General features: G+C 44.9%; 1 protein-coding gene across 1 annotated transcript in view; it reads right to left on the bottom strand.

The window, feature by feature from the left end:
• drc1 (dynein regulatory complex subunit 1 homolog (Chlamydomonas)) overlaps positions 1–27,860 on the bottom strand; it is a 107,461-nt gene that overhangs the window by 23,630 nt on the left and 55,971 nt on the right. The window contains exons 12-14 of the mRNA XM_041188408.1: positions 23,483–23,572; positions 20,389–20,478; positions 9,191–9,432 (exon numbers count right to left, since the gene is read on the bottom strand). Of these exons, the coding sequence (XP_041044342.1) occupies positions 9,191–9,432; positions 20,389–20,478; positions 23,483–23,572 (422 nt within the window). The remainder of the gene's footprint in view (positions 1–9,190; positions 9,433–20,388; positions 20,479–23,482; positions 23,573–27,860) is intronic.

Here is a 27,860-nt window from a genome sequence, read left to right on the forward strand (position 1 = left end):
AAGTCTCAGCCCTCCAGAGGACGCCCATCAAGGTCATCATAGACAGGGCGTCATAGTCAGCAGGCTGCCTCCACCTCCGCTGTGGATGGCCGGAGAGCACCAAGACGTAGCGCTAGGGTTAGGAACGTTAAGGAGATGTAACTCTTTTAAGTCAAAACAATTAAAGTAAATTAACAGAATCAGGGACAAAGTAAAAGGCAGCCCCTTAAAGGGAAACTTCAAAAACGAAAGACAAAATGCAAAGGAAACTTACCAACATTAAATCAAAATGTGATTAAAGAGGTCGAGTTAAGAAGATGCAGTTGCGCAGCCTTTGCACGGGTGTTAATCACTTATACATACTGTTCACTATTGTCAATAAACTCCCAGGAATGTCTCCCTACCTATGGCTCCTGGTGCTGATGTGCAGTGTTCATGAAACTCAGATGTAAAGCTTTTCTGCACAAGATAAAAGCAGGTGTCTCAGTCCAGGGCCTCTTCCCTGTGCTTTCTGCAGCTTCAGACCAAAGTGATGGTCGGGCCTCACATTCCTTGGACACATTACTGATGCCTGCACCTCGATGGTGCTTGTCATTGCTGCCAGAACGTAGTGGGCAGGCATCACAGAGTTCCATCATTCTCTCTGTGTGCTCTCAGCGCCTTTAAGGTGGGGCTGTCCCTCATCTCTTCAGCATCTTTGACCGCTGATGCTGTGCTCCTGGAGGGGTCAAGTGCTGAAGGATCAAATGCCTTTAAAGCTTCATGGCTGCTTTTCTATGATATGACCCTGATCACAGAGCACAAGCGTGCTGCCTTCGGCCAGACAGGAGTCAGAGGCTGTGTGAAGATCTATGGAGTGTCCTCACTGCATGTCGTCATCCTGGTGCAATCAAGCGACCATTAGGGTCACCGCTGCATCTCCATGACAGCGGGTAGGTGCACTGCCATCAGCCAGACTGGAATCAAATGATCATTCATGCAATGTGAGGTTTTATGGTGGTCTCCTCACTGCATGTCATCATCACCCTCTACATATTTAGCAGCTATGAGGGCCTCCCAAGCGTGACTGCCTCGTCTGGCCAGTGCGAGGGCCTCATCCCTGTCATCGTCGCCTTCGAGGACCTCCTCACCCTCATCCCCGTCGGCGTCCTCTCATCGGAGGAGACCTCCAGCTCCTGCAGCGCCTCCTCAGCCAGCTCTTCTCCTCGTTGCAGTGCCAGGTTGTAAAGGGCACAGCAGACGCCGACGATTTGTGACACCCTCTGCGAATTGTATCGCAGGTCTCCACCAGACCGGTCCAGGCACCGGAGCCTCATTTTCAGCATCCTGAAGGTGTGCTCCACCAAGTTGCGAGTCGCAGCATGAGCTTCACTCTCTGCTGCAGCCTGAGGCCGTGGCACGAGTGTCATCAGCCATGTCCTCTGCGGGTAGCCCTTGTCCCCAAGGACCCATCCCTGCAGCTTCGGTGGACCTGGGAGACCTCAAGGATCTATGACTGATTGAAAATGTAGGAGTCATGCACACTCCCTGGAAACCGTGTGCCGAACCACAGGATGCATTTGTAGCGGTCACACCACCAGCTGCACATTCAGCGAATGACCTTGTGGTTGACATATTTGACCACACGTGATGAAGGGCTGCGTGCCACGTGACTGCAGTTGATAGCACCCTGCACCCGTGGGAAAGCCAAGATCTGGGCAAATCCAATTGCTCTTGCATCCTGGCTGTCTTGGTTCCGGGTGAAATGCACAAAGTTGTGTGCCCTCGCGAAGGTGGCATCCATGACCTCATGAATGCATTTGTGGTGCATGCTTGTGATAGCCTACAGAGGTCACCTGTGTCCTAAAGGAGCCTCTGGATGCCCTCCATGTCCCCGTGGTGTCAAATCCTGCCGCAGCTGGCAGATGTGACCAACCAGTTCCCAGACATGCGTAGTCTTTGGCAACACTGGTTCTCGGTCATCTGTAGGAATGAAAGGCGGCATTCTCTAGGCCCTGGGTCTAGCTAGGCGCCAATCGGTAATGGCTTGCTGTGGCTTTTCGGCAGCGTGTGTGGGAGCCCCTGCCACCCCTTCTTCCAGAAGGTTCTGCTCTTCCTTCTGCACAGCCAGGCGCCTCAGCCACTCTCTTCTCTGTCAGCTTTGCTCTCTGTAAGCCATGAGGCATACAGATCCATGGTCCCGATGTGCTCCTCCTGCAAAGTGGAAGAGAGAGATGCATGGGTTAGCATGGGTGTACTAAGAACCTGTTCTGTTTAAATCTGAAGGCCACTTAATGCATCCCAGAGAGTGCTGGCCACCACTTGGATGGCCAGAGATTAGTACACTGCATGGATGCCTGAAACTCAACCTACCTCCGCCCCACTCCACCCTACCGATTGCCAGCAACTTTGCCCGTGGGACTGCATACTGTGCTCTCAGCTCAGGCGAAGGCATTCTCCTGACCTGCGCTGCAAGGCTGCATTGTTAGCTTGAACCATGGGGGAGACTGGTCCAAACCAGGAAGATGACATTGCAAGGGGCTGTGAGCGCCTCCCAGCAGTGACTGTTCCATGGCCAGCTTTAGCAAGGAGATTGTACAATGTGCCCAATCGTCCAACTGTTCTGCAATCCACTAAAACACTTATTAGTTTGCAGTCTGTGCCCAAGGGATGAAAAGCTCTGGAGCACTTCCTGGCACATTGATGCCTCTGCGTTGCTTGAGTGGGCAGAGAAGCTAGAGGCCCGACTCCAATCTCCTCTACATTGGAGAGACCAAACGTAAACTGGGCGACCGCTTTGCAGAACACCTGCGGTCTGTCCGCAAGAATGACCCAAACCTCCCTGTCGCTTGCCATTTCAACACTCCACCCTGCTCTCTTGCCCACATGTCTGTCCTTGGTTTGCTGCATTGTTCCAGTGAAGCCCAACGCAAACTGGAGGAACAACACCTCATCTTCCGACTAGGGACTTTACAGCCTTCTGGACTGAATATTGAATTCAACAACTTTAGGTCGTAAGCTCCCTCCCCCATCCCCACCCCCTTTCTGTTTCCCCCTTCCCTTTTTTTTCCAATAAATTATAAAGATTTTCCTTTTCCCACCTATTTCCATTATATATATAAAAAAACCCACTAGAGCTATACCTTGAGTGCCCTACCATCCATTCTTAATTAGCACATTCGTTTAGATAATATCACCAACTTTAATTTTAACACCTATGTGTTCTATTGTACTATTGTCGTTGACATCTTTTGATGATCTGCTTCTATCACTGCTTGTTTGTCCCTACAACCACACACCCCCAGCCCCCCCCTCCACCTCTTTGTCTCTCTATCTCTCCGCCCCCCACACACACACCTTAAACCAGCTTATATTTCAACTCTTTCTTGGACTTGAACGCAAGTTCTGTCGAAGGGTCATGAGGACTCGAAACGTCAACTCTTTTCTTCTCCGCCGATGCTGCCGGACCTGCTGAGTTTTTCCAGGTAATTCTGTTTTTGTTTTGGATTTCCAGCATCCGCAGTTTTTTTGTTTTTATCCAATCATATCAATGTGGCTTTGCCTGAACTGTCTCAGCTACGAGGAATGGTCACTTCATACAAGGTTTCTCTAATGCATAGCCGCTTCCCTCACCCACCCGCTCCACCCCCCCATCCTGCACATGCTTATGCGCTCCCTTCAACCGCAGGGCAGCTCTTGCCCACCCACACCCCGCCCCCTCCCCACAACCCGCCTCAACCTTGAAGTCCAACAGGCAACCCGAGTGAGCGCTCTGCAGCACTACTGTGTACTCACCTCAGAGTTCCCCTCAAAGTGCAGCCCGCCAAGTGTACACATTTTATTTGCTGTTGTGAAGCACGTCGGTGTCAGGCAGACAATCCAGCATTGGGGGGGACAATTCCGGCAGGCTGGGCTTATAATGATATGCAGATGTATTACAATGAGGTTCCCAACGCCCGATGGCAGGAAACGTGGCCCGCCATCGGCAGGCCAAGCGGTTGATCGCAAACTGATTTCACGACATCATAAAACCAATTGATGGCCTTCTTGCTGTATTGTCCGTTCATGCCACTGAACACACCCGACGCCAGCGGGCACAGAAAGTCCCGGCCATGGTTACAGAGTGACCATGGCTGGGGCCTGAACATTCGAGGACATCTAACATTTTGGAAGGGCAAAATAAAGGAAACTGGTCATTTGATAGTGCAGAACTTGAGTATTGCTGAAAAAAGAGACATGTCAAAGCTTTTCATCTTGCACTCATCAGGACACTTTGCAAGAATACCAATATAAGGGAAAAACAACAATTTATGCTGAATGAGAAGAGAGTGCTGATTGGTTGGCAAGTGGACTCTGATTGGTAGAGGTGTTGCCATGGAGAATGCACCAATTGATGGTGACTGACAGTTAACTGCCAATCATTGTTTGAAATTTAAACCAGGCAGCTTGACCCTGATCGGTCAAGTCATTGCCCTGAGGAATGAGTCAGGGAATGACTGTCACTTAATCTAGCTGAAAAAGGCGCAAGGTGTGTACATGTTCTTTCCGTCTGCAAAGAACTGGGTCATGTGTATTAATATATGTATTTTCCAATACATACATATGTGCCATACAGCGAGCCCAGCTGATAATCTTAAATTGATTCTCAGTGTAATTCTTAGTACACTGAGGATTATTTAGCAAATGTTGTCCAATCATGGAATCACATCTAATGTTGGACTCTGTGTTTTGAGTTTTGCAAGCACGGGCTGGTTGGGTATGAAAAGAAATAATTGATGGGAATCATTTATAGGCCACTGACAGTAGCTGCATTGTAGGACAAAGTATAAATCAAGCAATAATGGGAGCTTGTAAGAAAGGCACTGCAATAATCGTGGGAGATTTTAATCTTTATTTAGATTGGACAAATCAAATTGGCAAAGATAGCCTGGAGGATGAATTCATAGAGCACATTCAGGACAGTTCTTAGAACAATATGTTCTGGAACCAACCAGAGAACAGGTTATTTTAGACCTGGCAATGTGTAATGAGGCAGGATTAATTAATGACCTCATTAATTATTAGACCTCATTATTAGAGTTCTTTGAAGATGTAACAAGCAGGGTGGATAAAGGGAAACCAGTAGATGTGTTTTATTTGGATTTTCAAAAGGCATTCAGTAAGGTATTACATAAAAGGTCACTGCACAAGATAAGAGCTCTTGGTGTTGTGGATGAACTATGCATGGAAAGAGTATTGGTTAACTAACAGGAAATAGAGTTGGGATAAATGGATCATTTTCAGGTTGGCAAACTGTAACAAATGGAGTGCCACAGGGTTCTGTACTGGGGCCTCAATTATTTATGATCTACATCAATGGCTTGGATGTACAGACTGATTATACTGTAGTTAAAGTTGCTGATGATACAAAAATAGGTAGAAAAGCAAGTTTTGAAGAGGATAAAAAGAGCCTGAAAAAGTGAAATAGTTAGGTTAAGTGAGTGGGCAAAAATTTAGCAGATGGAATATAATGTGGGAAAATATGAGGTTGTCCACTTTGGCAGGAAAAATAGAAAAGCAGAATATTATTTAAATGGAGAGTGACTGCAGAATGCTACTGTACAAAGGGACCATAAAAAGTTAGCATGCAGGTACAGAAAGTAATTACGAAGACAACTGGAATGTTGGCCTTGCTTGCAAGCATGACGGGAGCATAAAAGCAGGGAAGTCTTGCTACAACAGTGTTATCACATTGAGAGACCACACCTAAAGTACTGTGTACAGTTTTGGTCTCCTTAACGATGATATACTTGCATGGGAGTCAGTTCAGCAAAGGTTAATTAGGCTGATTCCCAAGGATGAAGGGTTGTCTTATGAAGAAAGGTTGAGCAGGTTGGGCTTATATTCAGAATAACGAGATGTGATCTTATTGAAACTTTTAAGGTTCTGAGGGTGCTTGACAGGGTCAGTTCCAAGAGGATGTTTCCCCTCATGGGGAATCTAGAACTAGGGGGCGCAGTTTAAAAATAAAGGATGATCCATTTAAGATGGAGAAGAGAAGGAATTTCTTCTCTCAGAGGATCGTTAGTTTTTAGAATTTTCTTGCACAGAGAACAGTGGAAATTGGGTCATTGAGTACATTCAAGGCTGTGTTAGATAGAATTTTGATCGACAAGGGATGCAAGGATTATGAGGAACTGGCTGGAAAGTGGAATTAAGGCTACAATCAGATCAGCCATGATCCTATTGAATGGCAGAGTGGGTTCGATGGGCCAACTGGTCTATTCAAGCTCCTATTTCATATGATCTTAAGGATTTTTCCCTTACAAGGCCCAATTGATGAATCTTACAGCTTTTCTGCAACAACACACAATTTCAGTATTCTCCCCCATGTAACTACATTGTCAGTGATTTTTTTTTTGCTTTCATTCTTTCAAAATTTTTATTGGCATCTGACATGGTAAGAGCATTCAGGAAGAGGGATACTTTATGCTGCATGGCAAAATATGTTAGAATGGTAAAAAATCTTTGGCTATTCAAACTTCATATGTATCCAAACTTAGCTGCAAATAACATTACAAATCTCATCTTAAAATACAAATATACAGCATCTTGATTCATTTTACTTCTTCACAGATTAAGCTGCAGCCATGCCAATGAGCATTTGTTTTGATTTTTTTGTTAGCTCATGTCGCTACTTGCAGCTTCTATTGGCATTGTCATATATACTTTACTTTCTTTCCAATGTTGATCACACACATATGTAATATTCCTGGCCTCCAGCCCTCAAAATAGCAAGTAGAAATTAACAAAGGTTTATTTCTCTCCTGAAATTGGTGTCATCAGCCAACATTTTTGAAAAGTTAATGCGATCATCATATTTTAAAATACAGCCCTTAAGAGCTTATTTAGGCAAATAACATAATAGTGCAGTACTGAGCCATATGGTTATGTATGCTAAGTTTTTTTTTTAATTCATTTACGGGATGTGGGCTTTACTGGCTGGGTCAGCATTTATTGCCCATCCCTAGTTACCCTTGAGAAGTTGGTGGTGAGCTGCCTTCTTGAACCATTGCAGTCCATGTGGTGCAGGTAACACCCTGGAAGGGAGTTTCAGGATTTTTGGCAATACATTTCCAAGTCAAGGATGGTGAATGACTTGGAGGGGAACTTCCAGGTGGTGGTGTTCCCATCTATCTGCTGCCCTTGTCCTTCTAGATCATAGTGGTTGTGGATTTGAAAAGTGCTGTCTAAGGAACTTTGGTGAATTCCTGCAGTGCATCTTGTAGATGGTACACACTGCTGCTACTGTGAGTCAGTGGTGGAGGAAGTGAATGTTTGTGGATGTGGTGCTAATCAAGCGGGCAGCTTTGTCCTGGATGGTGTCAAGCTTCTTGAGTGTTGTAGGAGCTGCACTCATCCAGGCAAGTGGGGATTATTCCATCAAACTCCTGACTTGTGCCTTGTAGATGTGGACAGGAAGTGGGAAGTCAGGAGGTGAGTTACTCATCACAGGATTCCCAACCTCTGACCAGCTCTTGTAGCCACAGTACTTATATGGCTAGTCCAGTTCAGTTTCTGGAAAATGGTAACCCCCAGGATGTTGTTAGTGGGGGATTCAGTGATGGTAATGCCATTGAATGTCAAGGGATGATGGTTGGGTTCCTCTTGTTGGAGATTGTCATTACCTGACATTTGTGTGGCATGGATGTTACTTGCCACTTGTCAACCCAAGTCTGGATTTTGGCAAGATCTTGCTGCATTTGGACATGGACTGCTTCAGTATCTGAGAAGTCATGAATAATGCTGAACATTGTGCAATCTTCAGCGAAAATCTTCACTTCTGACCTTATGATGGAAGGAAGGTCATTAATGAAGCAGCTGAAGATGGTTGGGCTGAGGACACAACCCTGAGGAACTCCTGCAGTGATGTCCTGGAGCTGAGATGATTGACTTCCAATAACCACAAACATCTTCCTTTGTGCTAGGTATGACTCCAGCCAGTGGAGAGTTTTCCCCCAATTCCCATTGACTCCAGTTTTGTTAGGGCTTCTTGATATCATACTCGGTCAAATGCTGCCTTGATGTCAAGGGCAGCACTCTCACCTCAGAGCTCAGCTCTTTTGTCCATGTTTGAATCAAGGCTGAGTGACCCTAGCGGAACCCAATCTGAGTGTCAGTGAGCAGGCTATTGTTAAGCACGTGCCACTTGATAGCGCTGTTGATATCTCCTTCCATCACTTTACTGATCATCAAGAGTAGACTGATGGGGCTGTAATTGGCTGGGTTGGATTTGTCCTGCTTTTTGTGTGGGGGACATACCTGGGCAGTGTTGTAGCTGTACTGGAACAGCTTGGCTAGGGGCGCGGCAAGCTCTGGAGCCCAAGTCTTCAGTACTATTGCCGGAATATTGTCAGGGCCCATAGCCTTTGCAGTATCCAATGCCTTCAGCCATTTCTTGATATCACGTGGAGTGAGTCGAATTGGCTGAAGACTGGCATCTGTGATGCTGGGGACCTCTGGTGTGTGAAAGAGTGCACAGGTCTCCCTGAAGCAAAGCGCCACCTCAGGGGGATTGGTGGAGATTGTGAAAATTTTTTGAAGCGTAGAAAAAATTTTCCTGACATGTCCCCTCATGTGACACTGTCACATGAACTGGGACATGTCAATTTCTTTAATTTAAACCTTTTATAAAAATTTTAATACCCTCATGAAACCTCATCGCGGTTTCATGATTTTACTGAAGGCCATCTGGGCTTTTCGCCAGCCCGCCAACCTTAAGGTTGGACGGGCAGATCTATTAATCATTTTAATTAGTTTTTTAAGGGCCTTAATAGGCTGTGCGTCCAACGAAGTGAAAGCCTAAATGACGTGGGGTGACTTCGGGACGCACACCCGACAGCACCTCACATCACTTTACGCGTCGGCAAGCGGGCCCCGCTCCCCACTCGCCAACCGGAAGACGCAGCCCTCTGTAGTGGGTCATTCCAGAAAGTCCATGTGAATGTGAAAATTGCATCAGTCTTCTCTATGATTATCTTTGTTCCCCACTTCTTATCATATTGGGTAGTACAGAAACAACAGCCGCTTGAATAAAGTTTTAAAGGGCTGTCAGGGCCCACACACTGAAGCCTGGAATAGGGTACTGCTGCCAGAAGGCAAAAATAGAAAATAAGTGGGAAATTTTTTGGGGGGGGACAAAGGATGGTATAGAGTTATGAATTGTAACGGTTTCATAAAAACAATTACACACCTTGATTGCTGGTTTTCTTCGAGGAAAAGTCTTAGAGTTTTGAGGATGTCATTAGGGTGAACAAGTTCTAAATGCTGCTTGTTGAGCAGATCTGAGCAAGCAGCGGCCTCTTGCTCATCAGCTTCAGTTATACAAACTTCTTCCTCATCTGTTGGTTTCATACCATCTTCTTGCTTCTCTGCATTACTTTGGAACTCTTGCATTACCTCTTCATCAAGTATCTGCAACAATTCTTCTGTCTCCTAAAAGCAACCAATACACATATTTACAGAATGGAGAAAGCCATTGCTCTGATCTTGAAATGCCAATATCTTCTCAAACATCAATAAAAACAGAAAATGCTGGAAATACTCAGCAGGTCTAGCAGCTTATATGGAGAGAAAAACATTTCAGATTGTGACCGTTCACTGCTGTTTCTCCCTCCATAGATGCTGTGAGATGTGCTGATATTTCCAGCATTTCATATCTTTAATTCAGGTTTCCTGTATTGTCAGTTTATCAAAAGTGTTGTATGTTTGGAAATAGGCACCACATCAAAAATAAAAATATTTCATTACACACTAAGGTTTTCTATGGGTGGAATCGTCCCAGAATTGCACTAAGTGCATTAGCGGGTGTGAAAAACAACGCAAGGCAATGATCTCATCACTCTAAACTCACACACTCACTAGCCTATCACACATTCACTGGCATCTCACTCACTGCCAGCTCAAGGGACGTCATCACTCACTCTCTCACACACACCCTCACATCTCCATCTGGCCTCATCTCCTCTGGAGGCTGCTTCCTCAGCCCTCACCATCTTGAGGCCACATGCATAGGTCAACATGTGCCCCCACTTGCACCATGAGATACCTCCCTGCCCTAGTACAGCCCTAGCCTTGAAACCTCTTCTCTTGCCTGAGGACACTTCTCCCGCTTCCCAAAGAAAGCCCAAGCCTTACAGCCATTGAAAAACCACCCCTACCTTACAGCTGGTCTGGTCAGTAGAGACCTGTCCATGAGCTTCACTAAAAGTGATGTGGTGCCTCCTGCCAAGCCTGGCGCTGATGACTGCGAGTGCTGCCTGAAGTAAGGTAGGCAAACAAACCTCAAAGTCCCGAGCGAAGTGCAGCATGCCAGGTGCATGTCGCTGATGTACAGCTGTGAAACAAATGGATGATCCAGTGTGGAGGTATGGTTACGGTGACCAGGGATTATAATGAGATGCCAAAGTATTGAAATTAGGTTCCCACCGTGCGACGGCAGGAAACACGGCCTGACATTGATGGCTGGAGCGGACGATCACAGACTGATTTTGCAATGATGTGAGATCAATCTTTTGCCCTCTCTCCATATTGTCCGCTCACGCCGCCAAACACGCCCGCCGCCAATGGGAGCAGAAAATTCCAGCCTTACTTTCCTTGATTGATGAAATTTTTTAAAACTTTTCTTCTTTATGAAATCACAATGATAAGACCATGGCCTGAATTTTTCCCACCTTGACTGGGCTCAGCAGGAGTGGGCGGGGGGGGCAGTTGTTGCAGGCCGACCACCGCCCGCGATCGGCTCTGCAACACCATTTTACGCGGGTGGGCCAATTAAGGCCCGCCCAGTGTAATACGCGAGCGGTCGCGCTGAGCACTACTCGTGCGGGCAGGGGGAGGAGGGAGAGTCGGGTCCTGACGGGACATGCTTTTACTTTTCAGAAAATTTTTTAATTTAATTCATAAACGCTCTAGGAAACCTCATCCCACTCGTGGACGCGGTTTCCCAAGAACTGTAAAGGCCGCTTGGCCTTTTCACCTGCCCGCCAACCAGAAGGTTGGGCGGGCAGCGTAAAATGTGAAATTAATTCATTCCTTAATGGTCTTAAGGGGCCTTTCAATTATCGGCGGGCAGGCAGCCGACTCTGCCACGCGCCCAGCAAACGAAACATCGCGAGACAGCACGATGATGTCGGGGCACACGCCCAACGTCATCGCATGCTGGCATGTATGGCCCACCCCCGCACACCGACTGTAAAATCCTGGCCCATAAGGCATAGGAGCAGGAGTAGGCCCTTCGGCCCATCAAGCCTGCTCCACCATGCAATGAGATCATGGCTGATCTGATAATCCTCAACTCCACTTTCCTGCCTTTTCCCCATAACCCTTGATTCCCTTAGATAGAAGCAAAATACTGCAGATGCTGGAAATCTGAAACAAAAACAGAAAATGAAGCTCTGAAGAAGGGTCAAATGGACTCGAAACATTAACTCTATTTCTCGCTCCACAGATGCTGCTAGACCTGCTGAGTTTTTCCAGCATTTTCTGTTTTTATTGTGACCCTTGAATCCCTTACTGATTAAAAGTCTGTCTACCACGCCTTGAATATACTTAATGACCCAGCTTCTACAGCCCTCTGCGGTAATGAATTCCACAGATTCACTATCCTCTGACAGAAGAAATTCCTCCTCATCTCTCAAATGGGTGACCCCTTACTCTGAGATTATGCCCTCTGGCCCTAGACTCTCCCACAAAGGGAAACAACCTCTCAGCATCTACCCTGTCAAGCCCCCTAAGAATCTTGTATGTTTCAATAAGGTCACCTCTCATTCTTCTAAACTCCAATGAGTGCAGGCCCAACCTACTCAACCTCTCCTCATAAGAAAATTCCTCCATACCGGGGATCAACCTAGTGAACCTTCTCTGGGCTGCCACCAATGCCAGTATATCTTTCCTTAGATAAGGGGACCAAAACTGTTCACAGTATTCTAGGTGTGGTCTAACTAGTGCCTTGTATAGTTTTAGCAAGACTTCCCTATTTTTAGACTCCATTCCCTTTGAAATAAAGGCCAACATTCCATTTGCTTTCCCTATTACCTATTGAACTTGTATGTTAGCTTTTGGAATTCATTCACAAGGACTCCCAAATCCCTTGTACTGCAGCCTTCTGCACTCTTTCTCCATTTAAATAATATTCAGCTCCTCTATTCTTCCTGCCAAAGTGCATAACCTCACATTTTCCCACTCACTTAACCTGTCTATATCCCTCTGTAGGCTGATTGTGTCATCTTCACCACTTGCCTTCCCACCTATTTTTTATCATCTACAAATTTGGCAATAGTACATTCACTTCCCTCATCTAAGTCATTAATAAATATTGTAAATAATTGAGGCCCCAGCACTGATCCCTGTGACACTCCACTAGTTACAGATTGCCATCCTGAAAATGCCCCCCGTATCCCAAATCTCTATATTCTATTAGTTAGCCAATCTTCTATCCATGCTAATATACTACCCCCAACAGCATGAAGGGCTCTTATCTTATTAAGTAGACTTATGTGCAGTACCTTATCGAACGCCTTTTGGAAATCCAAATATATTACATCTACTGGTTCCCCTTTATCTATCCTGCTAGTTACCTCCTCAAAGAATTCTAATAAATTTGTCAGGCATGATTTCCCCTTCATGAAGCCATGCTGACTCTGCTTGATTAGATTATGGAGTTCTAAATGCTCTGCTACTGCATTCTTTATAACAGACCCAAACATATTCTCAATGATAGATGTTAAGCTAATTGACCTATTTGTTGTTTTCTGTTTGTTTTCTCCCTCCCTTTTTGAATAAGGGTGTCACATTCGCAGTTTTCTAATCTTCTGGGATTTTTCCAGAATCAAAGGATTTTTGGAAGATTATTACCAGTGCGTCCACTATCTCTGTAGCTACTTCCTTTAATATCCTACGATCCAACCCATCAGGTCCAGGAAACCTATCAGCCTTTAGCCCCATTAGTTTCCCTAGTACTTTTTCTCTAGTGATAGTTATTGTATTTATTTCCTCCCCCTCTTTTGCCCCTTGATTACTTAGTATTAGAACGCTATTAGTGTCTTCTACTGTGAAGACCAATGCAAAGTAGTTATTCAACTCCTTTGTCATTTCCTGGTTCCCCATTATTATTTCCCTAGCCTCATTCTCTAAGGGGCCTATGTTCACTTTGGTCTCTCTCTCTTCCTTTTTATATATTTAAAGAAGATCTTACTGTCCATTTTTATATTACTTGCTAATTTACCGTCAAAGCTTATTTTCTCCCTCTTCATTATTTTTTGGTCATCTTGTGTTGGTTTTTAAAACTTTCCCAATCCTCTGGCTTACCACTAATCTTTGCCACATTGTATCTTTTTTTCATTTAATTTGACACTTTGGGCTGTTCTTCTACTTTAAACACTGAGAAGGCTAAAGCCATCACCTTTGATCCCTTCATCACTACACTGTAGACGTAGAGACCTCGGATCAAAAACAAAAATTGCTGGAAAAACTCAGCAGGTCTGACAGCATCTGTGGAGAGAAAGACGGAGTTAACGTCTCGAGTCCGTATGGTTCTTCTTCAGAGACCTCGGATTTCCGCCTGCCTCCTGTGGTCAGTTCTGCTGGGAAACCAATCAGAAAAGACATACAAATAAAGAAAGCAGGGCTAAAAATATGCCACCATTGTTATTCAGTGCAGGGGTTACGATTCACAACTTATCCGCATCGGTTCCAGTGGAGGTAGGCAGCACACAAACTTGGGGCTGCCACCTCATTTATCTCATAGTAGAATAGGGCTCGCACCTGCCATGCTGCTGGCTGCCCCAGCAGGCAGTAAGGAGCCAAGCAGCATGTACAAATAGCTTGTGATGCAGTCAGACTTCTGTCCTTAAAGGCAGCCTGCCCCTCTTAAAAGGGAAGATGCACTGACTTACAGGAGGCTACGGCTTAATGCCATACAAGGAAAATGGAACACCAGAACAGAGAGGGCTTCAAGGGCACAGATGGTGCATTGGAAGCATTAGTGAAGGAGAGGAGCAGGGACAGGAGGAGGGACTCCATGGTTCTGTAAGGGCTTCACACGGATGGTCAAGATCAGGGAATGCTTTTTCTTATGACATTTCCTACTCATCACAACTGGTCTCTCACGTTGCTCAATGCACCACACCCCCAACACTCACCCAGCAGCATGTACAATGTCCAGATAGCTCACCTCACCCTCATGCACCTACCAATGCTGCCAGCCTCACAGCCACCTCTCACTGTCTCTGCAGACCTCCAGCTACTCAGCTACGGTAGGCACAGCACCCAAACACAGTGCAACACAATCATTGACATTTTCCCTTTCTTTCAGGGCAAGGTGGCACAAATAAAAAGGAGCAGAGCAGAGCTAGTAGAGGACAAGGATGCCTGCATCTCCTAAGCCCTACATAAGAGATGGTTTTCCACATATTGGGTCAACTGCAACTAAAGCCCATGGCATCCAGTATTGTTCAACACATTCAGGACAACAGTATGTTTCTGCCCTTTTCCCCTTCTGAACTCCCAGTTCACCCTCACCCTGCTAACTGGCATAATGAGCAAGTTTCAGATAGTTGCACCATGGTTCTCTTACTCATCACCCCATACCCTTTCCTTCAGCTCAGGCTTCCCCTTTCTGATTTTCTGCTTTCAGACACCCAAGAACAACCTGCCACCTGTCCAGCCACAGAAGCCCCAAGAGGAGGAGAGAGAGCAACAGCAAAGCACTTTTGAGGAGGCCCCGTCATTTGAACTGACATTCATAGTCACCAGCTCAGATACTGACGCTGCACATGCTTTAAAGGTCAGTACAGGGTTGGGTTCAGAATGCAATAAATCACCTGACACGGGTAGTGTGCAGCCACACCAGAGGGAAAGGATGTCTGCCAGTACATGGCAGGAGAGGTGGCAGACAAGTTCTGCAGCAGAGCATTTAGATGAGGACCTTGATTGGAATGGCATACAGGAAAATTCTGATATGCATGTATACTGAGGACGGAACTTTCCATGACCGCTGGCAGCGGGCATGATAGGTGGCATGCACGAACAATATGGCGCGATTGGTTTCATGATGGTGGGAAGGAAATTGCCTGCTCAGCCCGCCAACGGCAGGCTGCATTTCCCGCCAATGGTCATCGGGGAGCTCATTGTAATGCACTGACATATCATTAAAAGGCAATCCCGCCAGGCTCTTGCACCCCCACTGGATCACCCATCCATGTCAAGATGTTTCACGACAGCACACAGGCGATGTGCACTTGGCTGCAGAGGGACTACATCAGGAGCATGGAGCCTGGTGACCTAGCTGTATGCCTGATGGCCTAGAGAGTGGAGAAGACGGAGGAGAGAGCGACTGAGGCTTCTGGCCGCGCAAAGGCAGGAGCAGCAACCTCAGGAAGAAGGGGCAGCAGAGGTTCCCACACACAATGCCTAGGAGCGACAGCAAGTTGTGGCTGGTCAGCGACTAGCAACACCCAGGGTCTTTAGGCGCCGCCTGTCATTCCTGCAGATGACCGAGAACCAGTGATGAGAATACAGTCTGCAGAGGGTGTCACACATCGTCGTCGTCTGCTGCGCCATTTACAACCTGGTGCTGCAACAGGGAGACAAGCCAGCTGGGGACAAGATGGAGGAGCTGCACATCTCCTCCAATGAGGAGTACACCAATGGGAATGAGGCTGAGGAGGTCCTCGGAGGTGATGATGATGAGGATGAGGCCCTCTCACCGGTCAGACAAGGCAGGCACGCTCAGGAGGCCCTCATAGCTGCTAGATTTGTGGAGGACGATGATGACATGCAGTGAGGTGGCCCCATAGATCCTCACATCGCAGTTGTGAACGTTTTACTCCAGTTTGGCTTATGGCAGCGCATATACGCTCCATGAGAATGCTCCTGTCATGGAGATGCAGTGGAGGACACCCTAATAGTCGCTGAATCGCAGGAGGATGATGAAAACATGCAGTGAGGTCACTCCATAAAATCTTCACGTAGCCTCTGAGAATGTCTGACTCCTGTCTGGCCGAGGACAGCTCACTGGCGCTACGTGATCAGGTCATAACATAGAGACGCAGCCATGAAACTTTAGAAGTTCTAATGCTTTGTCTGACATCAGCACCTGTGCCTTCAGGAACTGGAGCACAGAATCAGTGATCACAGGCGCTGAAGAGATGGGGGACAGCCCCTCCTTAAAGGTGTTGAGAGCACATTGAGAGAATAAGAGAACCCTGTGGCGCCTGCCCACTACATTCTGGCAGCAATGACCAGCACCGTCGAGGTTTCCAGGGATTGTGAGGCTGGACCATCACTGTGGTCTGAAGGCTGCACAGAGCACAGGGAAGAGGCCCTGGACTGAGACACCTGCCTTTATCCTCTGCAGAAAGGTTTCACATCTGAATGACAAGAACACTGCTCATCAGAACAAGGAGCCATAGGCAGGGAGACATTCTTGGGAGTTTATTGGCAATGGTGAACAGTATGTACAAGTGACTAACACCCGTGCCTAGGCTGTGCAACAAATTATCCTTAACTTTCCTAATCCTGCTGGTATGTCTTGTTGCTCCCCGGACATCCACAGCGGAGGTGGAGGCAGCCTGGTGACTGCAATGCCCTGTCTGTGATGACTTTGGCAGGTGTCCTCTGGAGGGCCGAGACTTGGGTGGGCCCTGGCCTGCTTTTGGGATCCTGCTGTGTGGCAGTGGCACCTTCCTTGGCCTGTGAAGCTGGAGCTGCTGAGGTCACAGGAAGAGGGGAGTCGGATTGGCTGGACACTCTCAGAGTCACTTGAATGGATGGACTGGGAGTGTGCAGCTGCTGATCCCCCTCTCTGTGGGTGACTGGGGACCGCAGGCTGACTCCTTGAGGAGCAGGGATAGCTGGAATGAGATCGTGCTGCCCAGTATCCCTCTCACAGTACACATTGTTGGAGGCCAACTATGGCATCAGCGATGGAGTTGAGCCTGCGCAGCAGTGCAAGACCAAGGTGTCCATGGCAGCCACCACCCTAGCAGTTTTGATCTCAGTGCCTTGGCATGCCGACGCTATCACTCAGCCTGAAGACGAACGGAGTCTTCCATTATGCCTTGCAATCTGAAGAGTACAGAGGACGTCCCATCCTGATGTTCCTGAGCTTGCCTTTGCAGCTCCAGCAACTGTGACATGACCCAGTCCAGGGGCTTGTCATCTGACTGGGACTCAGCAAATTTCTGGCCTCCATCAGTCCTCCAAGTGCCGGACACCCTGGAAGTCCCTGCCGTCACCTGCTGTGGATCAGAGTGCAATGTGCTCACCAGATTGTGGTCCCGGGGCTACTCTAAAGCTAGGACCCACCGAGGTGTATGTCTCTGCGCTGGTGGAGGGTGTGGGTGAGCGCTGTGACAGAACTTCAGGGAGGGTGCCTGAAGTGAAACAGGACACATCACTCACAGCATGGTTGTCTGACGGATGTTGCATTGCTGGATCCTCAGTGGGTAGAGCAGCACCAACCTCACCATCAGCACAAGACCGGTCCAGATCGTGGCCGGCCAGCTGGATAGCTCTGTTTTCAAAGTCAATGAGGACCTTGATTTCAAGCATTCCTCCAACAGTCAGCGACCTCTCTCTCTTGTTGTGTACTAGCTTGTCCTGTATGGATAGAGATGGAGGAAGAGTAAGAAAGATGCCTGCCAGGCCTGTGTGGGTGGTGAGTGGTCCCATGGACGGGATGAGGACAATGAAGGTGAGTGTGAGAGAGTGAATGGTGATGTCCCTTGAGCTGGCAGTGAGTGAGGGCCCTGCAGATGTGTGATGGGTTTGTGAGTGTGTGAGTTGAGAGTGATGAGTAGAGTGACTTACCCTGACGGGAACAGAGGGGATCATTCATCCTCTTGCGACACTGAATGACTGTCCTCTTCTGAAGGGCTGACCACTGCTGCCATTGCCTCCCAAGCTGGATTGGACATGTTGCTGCCCATCCTGTGGTCAGTGTGGGGGTACTGGACATCCCAGTGGGCCTCCACAGCATTCTGCAGTCGCTCGTGGGACCCGTCATTAAAGCAGGGGGCTGCGATGTTTTTTTACTTTGCTGGCCATGTCTCCCGGGCAGCAGGGGTGAGCTGGAAGCAATAAGAACTGTGCTTGCGGCTGGACTTTAAACATGGTGTCCAGCGTGATGCCATGGCAGGGTGGTGGCCCATGGGCAAATGAGAGCCCGCCCGCCATGGAAACAGCATGTTTCCCGGGAGTGCATAAACGATGTGGAGGGTTTGGGACGATACGGTGTGAAATCCTGCCATCTCAGCTGGCGGGTAAAATGTCATCTTACCCGCCTGCTATCACACTTAGTGCAAACCTGGGAAAATTCTGCTTTGAGTTGCCAGGAGAACTGGCTGACCTGCCTGACGGCTTCCGATTGTCAAGGATCGTGGAAGTGTCCAGCTCTTACTTGGCAGAGAGCATTGTGCACAGTTTGCCTTCTTCGCAGCCTCCACTCTATCTTCCCTGTTGTCCTGCAGACAGAAGGGTAGTACCACTGTAACTCCCATACCTGTTGGTGCCTTTGTATGGACAGGTCACTTGCTTCTCTGCCTTCCCTGTGCACATACAGCAAAACTCCCTTCTCTAAATCCAGGAACTCACCACAACACGTTCAAAAAATACTCCAGACACTTTGCAGTATCAGAAGAATCCTCAAAATTATCTCATCTGCAAGGTGGATGACTGGCCCCTTAAGTATTGCTAATGCTGAGCCTCTCTTTCTGCTGAATGCTTGATCTTTGCTAAGTGACAAAGCAAATTCATCCAATGGTCTGAATTTAACATTCGGGCATCACAGCAACCAGTAAGGTTGTGGAATATCATAATAGGCCAAGTTCAGAAGCTTCTGGTGCATGCAGAGGACACCTGCACGAGTGCCTTACACTAGACGGTGCACTGCACAGGCTGCACCAGAAGTGGCTGGCAGTAGAGCGTGTACTCCTAGGAAGCGGATCAGCTTCCATAGCACCGTCACCAGTGACACAATGGATCCAAATTAACCAGGTGGCCTTCCTGCAACTGTCCAGCCTGCACGTCCCCAACCTATCCTCAATTTTACGGGAAGCGGCAAGGCCTAGGGCAGCCTGCCTGCTCTCCTCCCAGTTAATGGCCACTTAAGGGCCACTTTCTGCCTGGCCTCAACTTTTAGGCTAGAGAGGGGAGGTCAGGGGCGGGGAGGGGAGGCACTGGTAGGTCACCCTGCTCGTGCTTTGGGTGGCAAAAGGCGGAGGTGCCTCCCTCAAGGCCCCCATTTCCACAACAGGCTCTCCTCGACCCCCACTCCATCTAGACTCCCCTCCCCATCACCTCCGGGCCACACCTCCCCTCCTAGCCATGAGACTCCTCACGTTTGCCTGGTCCTGGACTCCGGGATGTAGAATCTGGAGACTAATTGTAATCCCATCAAAGCTGCTCTGAGTAAGGGCTTGCATGCATGGGGGGCAGAAGTCTTGCATCCAGCCAATTAACACTCCACAGAGCATTAATTGACTGAGGGGCAGCTGGTATCACCTGGGATGCATTCCCCTCCAATGGTGGGTCGGGAAAACCCCATCACCCATTAAATTTTGTCCAAGGTCTTACAAACAGCAATGAGTTGAAGACCAGGTAATCTGTTTTTTGGTGTCGGTTTAGGGGGTAAATATTGGCCAGGCCATGACATTGAGGGAACTCCCCTTGCTCTTCTTTGAGTTTTAACATGCAATCTTAGGTCCATTTGCAAGGGCAGACATCTTGATTTAACATCTCATTTGAAAGATGGGATCTCTGGCAGTATAGCAATTTCTCAAGACTGCAGCCTATATTACTAAGTCTCAAGAGTGGGTCTCGAATCCATGGCCATCTGATTCGGGGACGGGAGTGTTACTACTCAGCCAAGGGTGCCTACCTCACATTTTCAAATGATCCCAGAGTGTGAAATACAGGCAGAGCCAAGGGACACTCTGCCCCACTGGTGCTGGACGGGCAGAAAATCTTGGCCAATAGTCATTCAAATTTAAGTGGACAACTGACAAATTTTGCCAGCCAATTATCCAATCTAAGTTGAAATTATACTTACTTTGAAGAGGCGCCATGTCAGCCTCCTAATCGTAATCTACCTTGAATCTATGCATATAGTATATCTGTTTATATATCAAGTTAACAAATCTGCAGTTGATCACACCATCCATCCAATCAATCACAAAGTTTCACACTTTTCTGCATAAATTTAAATTTTCTGCAACAGGGCACTCTGCACATTAACGTACAAGCATAAATTAAAAAGAAATGGTTTATTCAAAAATTTCTAAAAAAAAAATCCCCAGCAAATGGAATTCCAATGCACTCCTTTTAAAGAACAATTCCGAACATAAATCGAAAGTGCACCTGGATTTGTTTCTGAAGTTACTGATATCTTACCTTATCCGATTCAGGTTTAGACGTCTTACAATGCTTTATGAAGAACTCTGTCAGTTTGATTGTATCATCTTCATTCTCTATTCCTAAAGCCTGCATTAAATGAGAAATTAATCAGAATTTCCTTTTTAATCTTTCAATTCGATATATCCCATAATAAATGCACCAAATTTCTTTCTCTCAGGTAAAGTATGACAACAGTCAGATAGCCTTAAGAAAGCACTATTTAAATTAATTCTGTTAGGCTTTCACTTCCTCCTGTACCCCAAATCACTTTATTTATATGTGATGACGCTGGTGAAGACCAAAGCCATGGTGTTCTATTAACTGATTCATTCCCTTTCCCTTTATTTGGGCTTGCTAGAGATCCATGAATTTAAATTGTGCCAGTTTTCAACCAGACAACTTGATGAGACAAGAGAAGAAAAATGTCTGTTTTGAATTACATATAGTTGGCGAACTAAGTATTGTTAATATTTCTGTCAAGCTTCCAACAGTATGCTGCTGTCCTCCCCATTGATATGTCAAATCTAACATGACAAAGGTAACGCTGTACCTTATTCTTGTACCACTCTTTGATCCAACAGAGCTTCATTATTTGAAAAAAAAGCTTTTTAGAATGGGTAGGAAATGACAAAAAGGTATGGTCCCATATCTTCACATATGATCTTTAAAAATCTGTCATAGGACTTCATAGGCTTGGAGAAATCCATACCTGTTTTCTGATTAAAATTAGGACCTCACGCCTTGGCTAAGCATTTCCGGGATGCTAAATGCGCTTGTAATATACGGGGAATATTCAAATGTTGAAGATCACAGCTCAGCTGGAAGCAGGCGACCAAATTATAATTAAAAGCACAGAAAATGTATTAAGAAAAATAAACTGCGTTTATAAATTTTAATTTTTCTTTTGTTTTTGGCCTGTGATGGTAATATATGCTTTTCATATTTCTATTGTTCATGGACTTGCCGATAGTTGCTTTTTATATCAGATGTAATTGATTCTGTGCAGCAATCACAATAAGTATAATTTAGAGGGTAATAACTCCAAAGTACATATGTCTGGGAACCTCTTGCTGAGTAAATTATAGAATTATGGTCAAACATTTATGAACAATATACTTGCGAATAGAAAGGGAGCTTTTTGAGTTGGTAATTCTCAAAATTACCAATTATAAATTAAATTTCTTTGATCCTTCCCTTTTGACCACACCTCATGGCCCTTCATGAGATTTAATCTTTGCCATCAGGAGCCTTTTCTATCAGAAAGTGGCAAACATTCCATTACGTGAATAAGTGACATCTCAACTACCAAAATGGAATTTGCTAGTCTTTTCCTTTCTTTTTGGAATTTGATTCAATGTAAAAAAAAAAATGCAGGGGTGGGATTTTCAGCACCCGCCCACCGCCAGCATCTTCCAGTCCGCCCGCAAGTCGATGGACTTCTGGCTGGGGAGCCTCGCCTGCAGCAGGTCCCGCCCATGACAGGGGGCCGGAAAATCCCGGCCTATGTTTTAATTTAATCGTGTTTTCAATCTATCTCAGCGTTATTATCTTCCCACAACTGAAGATCCAATCTGCCTTGATGGTATTAGGATATTGTAATGTTTGTGCTATTCATTTCCAAGTCTCAGTGTTCACAGTGATCTGGCCAACTGCTGTAGCCTATAATTTAGAAATAAGTGTTTTATAATTTACGCATTTAAAGGCCCAAAAAAATACAACATTAGAAACCTCCTATCAGTATTCTTAGAATGATAGATTATGCCCTTAGCAAGGCTGCCTGAGAGTTGCTACACATTGTAGAGCTTTAGCAGTCCAGTAATTAAACCCTTAAGATACTTGCTTTACATTGCTAGAATCGCACTAATCAATACTGTCACAGCACATGTAGCAAGTTGTGCCAATTTTCTGGCCAGTTTTTTGACAAGACATGAGGAGGAAATTTACTTTTTCTATTTTAGTATTCAGAGAATTATACAGCACGGAAGAAGATCAATCGGCCCATCAGGCCTTTGTTGATTCTTTGAAAGGCTATACAATTAGAGCCATTCCCTTGCTCTTTCTCCTTAGTCCTGCTAAATGTTTCTTTCCAATTATTTATCAAATTCTTTTTTGAAATTTATTATTTAATTGGCCTCCATCAACCTTACAGGCAATGCATTCCAGATCATGACAACTCATTGAATTAAAAAAATGTATTCTCTTGTCACCTCTGCTTCTTTTGGCAATTACCTTAAATCTGTGTCCTCGGTTGAACAACCCTTTGTAAATGGAAACGATTTATCCTTATTTACTCTATTAAAACCCTTTGTGATTTTGCACACATTTCCCTTTAACCTTTCCGCCGAGGAAAAATTACCACAGTTTCTTCAGTCTCTCAAAGTATTTGGTCACTCATTCTGGTGCCATTCTAGTAAGTATCCTCTGTACTCTTTCCAAGACCTTGACATGCTTTCTAAAGTATAATACCCAGAATTGGACACAATACTCCAGCTGGAACCTAACCAGGTTACTACTTCCTTTTTTACTTTATGCTTCTATTTATAAAGCAAAGGATCCTGTACTTTATAACAGCTTTCTCAATTTATCCTGCCGCTTCAAAGATTTGTGTACGTACACACCAGGTCCTTCTGTTTCTGCACCCCCTTTAAAATTACACCATTTAATTAATATTGCCTCTCCTCATTTTTCCTACCAAAATTAATTCATCAAAGACTTATAACAACATCCAAGCAGGTGCAGTAGATGATAGGGGTATTAGTTAATTGTCAGGTGAGGGCTCACAAATAACTCAATTGAAATAGTAAGTGAAGAATATTAACAGTATTGAAGAATTGTATGAATATTGTACCTGTCAGCAATAGTACCTGGCCATGCAATTATCGTTCTTTTCTAAGTACACATTTTGTACAGTAATACCACTCTAATTAAACAAGGCTTCTACTTTAAGGTACCCATTGAATTTACACTATCAATTTCATGAAGCACTGGGCCATCTTAGTAAAGTAAAAGACTAAAAAAGGTGTTTATCAAAATCAGATAGAAAATCTAAAGGCTGCATGGAAATGTCCTCTTGAAAATCTGTAGCTCTTACTGCAAATATGGCATCCAGTTTTATTAGATATTGTTCATCTTTCTTGAGGGGAGCAAGGATTTTAAGCAGCTTGCTTTCAATCAGGAAACCCTGTCAAAAGAAGAAAATGTTTCTTTATGTTCTAAATATAGCAATACAGAGGAGAATTCTATGGAAATGAATACATTACACATTGCCTTGTAACTGGTCTGGATCTGCATCTCATCTCTTTATTTTCTTACTGAAGTATTGTACCCACAGAATGATGCTAATGATTGAAAAATCCAAACTTTATCCTATTCTTCATCAAAATTCTTTATGACCTACCATTGACTTGTCACATGTACTTCATATTCAACTGAGAATTAAATTTCTTTGATCCTTCCCTTTTGACCACACCTCATCGCCTTCCACAAGATTTAATCTTTGCCGTCATGAGCCTTTTCTATAGGAAAGTGGCAAACATTCAATTACGTGAATGATTGACATCTCACCTGTCTAAATGGAACTTACTGATTTTTTTTTTGAAATTTGATTCAGTGTATTGCACTGTAAAAAAAAATCATTTTGGGTGCAATCAGGAATTGGGGAAAATATCAGTCTAGATTGGTTTTATGGTTCAAATTTCTGCTCAAAGCTATTTGTATAATAATAAACATTAAATTGTCCATGAAATAGCAAAATCAGGCAATGTTACAGATGTAACTTCTTTTGCATTAAAAAATATTCCTCAATATATGTGAGTATATAGTTAATCACCTGAGAATCTGAATTTTAAATAATTGAAAATGCATTTTAAAAAACCATACAGAATCATTTACTAGTTTCATTAGTGTACAGTAGTCATTTTTTTAATTAAGTTTAAAATCTTTTCAAAAGTGTCTATTAGTGCTCTTGTGCCTAAAAAACTCAATTTTAACAAATTCCTCAAGGCCTACTAATAGACATAATTAGCAGAAACAAGGCATGGTGATTAATTTGACCTTGGGTGTGTGATCAGTTTTATGGGCATGGTCAGCTTTCAGTATGATGTTTTTTAAGCTAGCAGCAAAGACGGTGGAAACACGATGCGTGCCGAATATAACTTGCACTCAAAATTCCTCAATTTTTCCCAGTGGTTTGGCTGATTTTGGATGAACTGCACTGGAAATATCAACACACCCTAGCTGAAACTTTACCCCATTATGTTGTATACATATCACATGCATGGGTTACCTTGTGGAAACAGTTCAATTCATACAAGAGCTTTTTAATTATCCAATACAGGACAGTGGGAGCACACTGTACTGAGTAGAGTCAAGAAAATTTTATAACCTGAGCAAAGAGATTGTATGGTGCAATTATTGTTTGGAGAAATGCCTTTGTGCATGGTTGCCTGTTGTGTACTGTGGCTTGTCATAGTCGTGTGACCTCAGAGTCATGTGAGCTCTGATGACATTCCGTTGTGAGCAAAGGATTGAGGCAGAAGCCATTTTTACCCATTACATGAAGCATGGTCTCAGGAGTGTGCAGTTGAATTTGAATGAATTTTGATAGCTGTAAGAAATAGGAGAGGATAATTAAAACTCCAGTCTTCAATTTTATACAGAACATTGACTGCTGGGTGAGACAGTATTGCATTGATACCATCTCCTGGAGATGAAGGGAGAATAGAAAATGAATTGGAAATTCTTCCAGTTTCAATGGCAGAACCATGAAATTGCCACAGAGTTAAATAAGAAACCTAAACAAATAAGAATAGCAACTCTATTATTAGTGCTGGAGAAAGAGTGTTACAAGCTGTACCGCACCCTAGACCTCACTGAGGAGCAGAAAAATCAGTCTTGTGAAATTTTGGAAGCCTTAGAGACCCACTTTGAAGTCTCTACTAATGCTAATTATGAATCTATGTGTTCAACACCAGAGTTCAGAAAGCGGGAGAGAATATTGATCAGTATGTGACTGCATTGAGACGTCCAGCTGAATCTTGTGAGTTCGAGCAACTGAAGGATGATCTGATCAGCGATTAAAAATGAAATATCCCACCATGAGAGCAAAGCGGCTGAAAGAAAAGAAATTTAATTTCAAGAAAGCTAACAAAGTGTACAGAAGTTCTGAAGTGGTCAGTCATCAGCTGAAGAATATTGATGGAAGAACTGATGAAGCTTTGCACTGTGCTGAAAAAAGACAGTTCAGGCCTTACAAGCACAAGACAATGGAGAAAAGGAAGAATTATTTACAGAAGGGCCGGCAAAAAGATCAAGGCCAGGTACTGGATGTAAATATTGTGGAGGGCGCCACACAAAAGAAAAGATAAGATCATAAGGTCGTAAGAAATAGGAGCAGGAGTAGGCCATCAGGCAAGGGGAACGGTGTTGAAAGAAGCTTGGACTGGTAACCTTCTATGTACAAAAGATGTTTTCACAGGTCTTGGACGTCTTCCTGGTGAATATCACCATGAAATAGATAAGAGTGTGAGACCAACTCAGCATCTTCCAAATAGAATTTCAGCTGCCCTCAAGTCCAGCCTGAAAGACAAGAGAGAGGAGCTTGAAAAGATGGGAGTAATCAAGAAAACGACAACTCCGACAGACTGGATTAGCAGCATGATAGCCATAAAAAAAACTGGAAAACAGAGAGTGTACATAGATCCATGAGACCTCAATAGAGCTTTGAATAGATCTCACTACCCCATGCCAACTTTTGAAGAAATTTTGCCGCAACTTCCAAGGCAAAGGTCTTTACCACCCTGGATGTGAAGGGTGGATACTGGAAAGTGAAGCTGGATGAAAGCAGCAATTTTTTGGCTATGTTCTGGACGCCATTTGGGAGGTACAGGTGTTGCACATGCCGTTTAGCATTTCTAGAGCATCAACGCCGACAGTGTGAGACAGTAAATAATTATCTTCCAGGAGTGGAAGCGATTGTGGATGATCTGATAGTCAATGGATGTGGAGATAGGATGGAAGAAGCCATTGCAGATCATGCTCCAAATCTAGTGAGACTGCAAAAGAGAGCTTGCCTGGTGAACCTGAAGTGGAACAAGAAAAACTGCAAATGAAGATGACGGAAGTCAAATACATAGGTCACGTACTAACAGCAAAAGGAATTTTGCTCTGATCCTGATAAGGTGGGAGCTGTAGCAGAAATGCAGCAAGCAACAGATGTGAAGGCGGTCCAACAATTTGTTGGATTCGTGAACTATCTAGCAAAGTTTTTGCCTAATTTGTCATTTCTACGCAAGCTTACTGCAAAAGATGTTCAGTGGTATTGGGTTACAGAATAAGGTGCAGCCTTCACTTGCATCAAGCAATTCGTGATGACATCAGTGCTGAGGTACTGTGATGCCAGCGAATCAGAACTTGGAGCAACCCTCATGCAGCAAGGACAGCTGTGTTTGCATCCAGAGCATTACCACAAACTAACAATGCTACACACGGATTGAGAAACAGTGCCTGGCTATTGTGTTTGCTTGTGAGCATTTTAATCAGTACCTGGTTGGGAGAGACAAAGTAATGGTGGAGTATGACCACAAGCCATTCAAAGCACCTTTCTCAAACCACTTATATTTGCTCCAAACTGTCTGGAAAGGATGTTCTTTTGTTTGCAGAGAAATCATCTGGAAATTAAGTACAAGCAAGAGAAGCAGATGTACGTATTTGACATGCTCCCAAGAGCTGCAATCGCTTTGAAGGAAGTTGATTACACTAGGACAGTGTGTGAAATTTTCCAGATTCAATGAGAAGCAAAGGCCTGGAAGTCATCAACCCAGAAGAGACATTGAATCTAACAGACAAACGTCTTGCTCAGATCAAGCAAGTTACACAATGAGATGCAATTCTCCTAGTGCTGCAGAAAGTAGAGATGAAAGGATAGCCTGAAACCATAAATGACACACTTAACACCTATTGCTATAAGAGAGTGTTGGGCATACAGGGATGAAGTGATTGTCCAAGATGGCAACTTGTACAAATAAACTAGAGTCATCATCCCTAAAGAGATGAGGAAAGAGATGCTGAAGAACATCCCAGCAGGCCATCAAGGATTGAGTCTAGTCTGTGAGAGTCAAGAGAAGTGCTCTAAGTACTGGCCAAACATGAGCAATGAGATCAAGGACCATATCAGCCAGTGCAGTGCTTGTAATGAACATCAAGCTAAGCAAGCTAAAGAGTTGCTTATGACTCATGACATCCCAGGAAGACCATTGATGAAGCGATGAAGCCTGGAGTTGACCTCTTCACTCTCTTTGGAATTATTTCGTCACCATCTACTCCTATTCAGACTACTGGGAGTTAGGCAAGCTGATGCCAACGACTACCAGTGAGATCGTAGAATGCCTGAACTCACACTTCAGTCGTCATGGCATTCCTAAAATTGTGATGATGGACGATGGCCCTCAGTTCACAAGTGAAGAATCAGG

Source organism: Carcharodon carcharias, chromosome 5 (genome assembly GCF_017639515.1).
Source record: "Carcharodon carcharias isolate sCarCar2 chromosome 5, sCarCar2.pri, whole genome shotgun sequence".
Lineage (NCBI taxonomy): Eukaryota > Metazoa > Chordata > Chondrichthyes > Lamniformes > Lamnidae > Carcharodon > Carcharodon carcharias.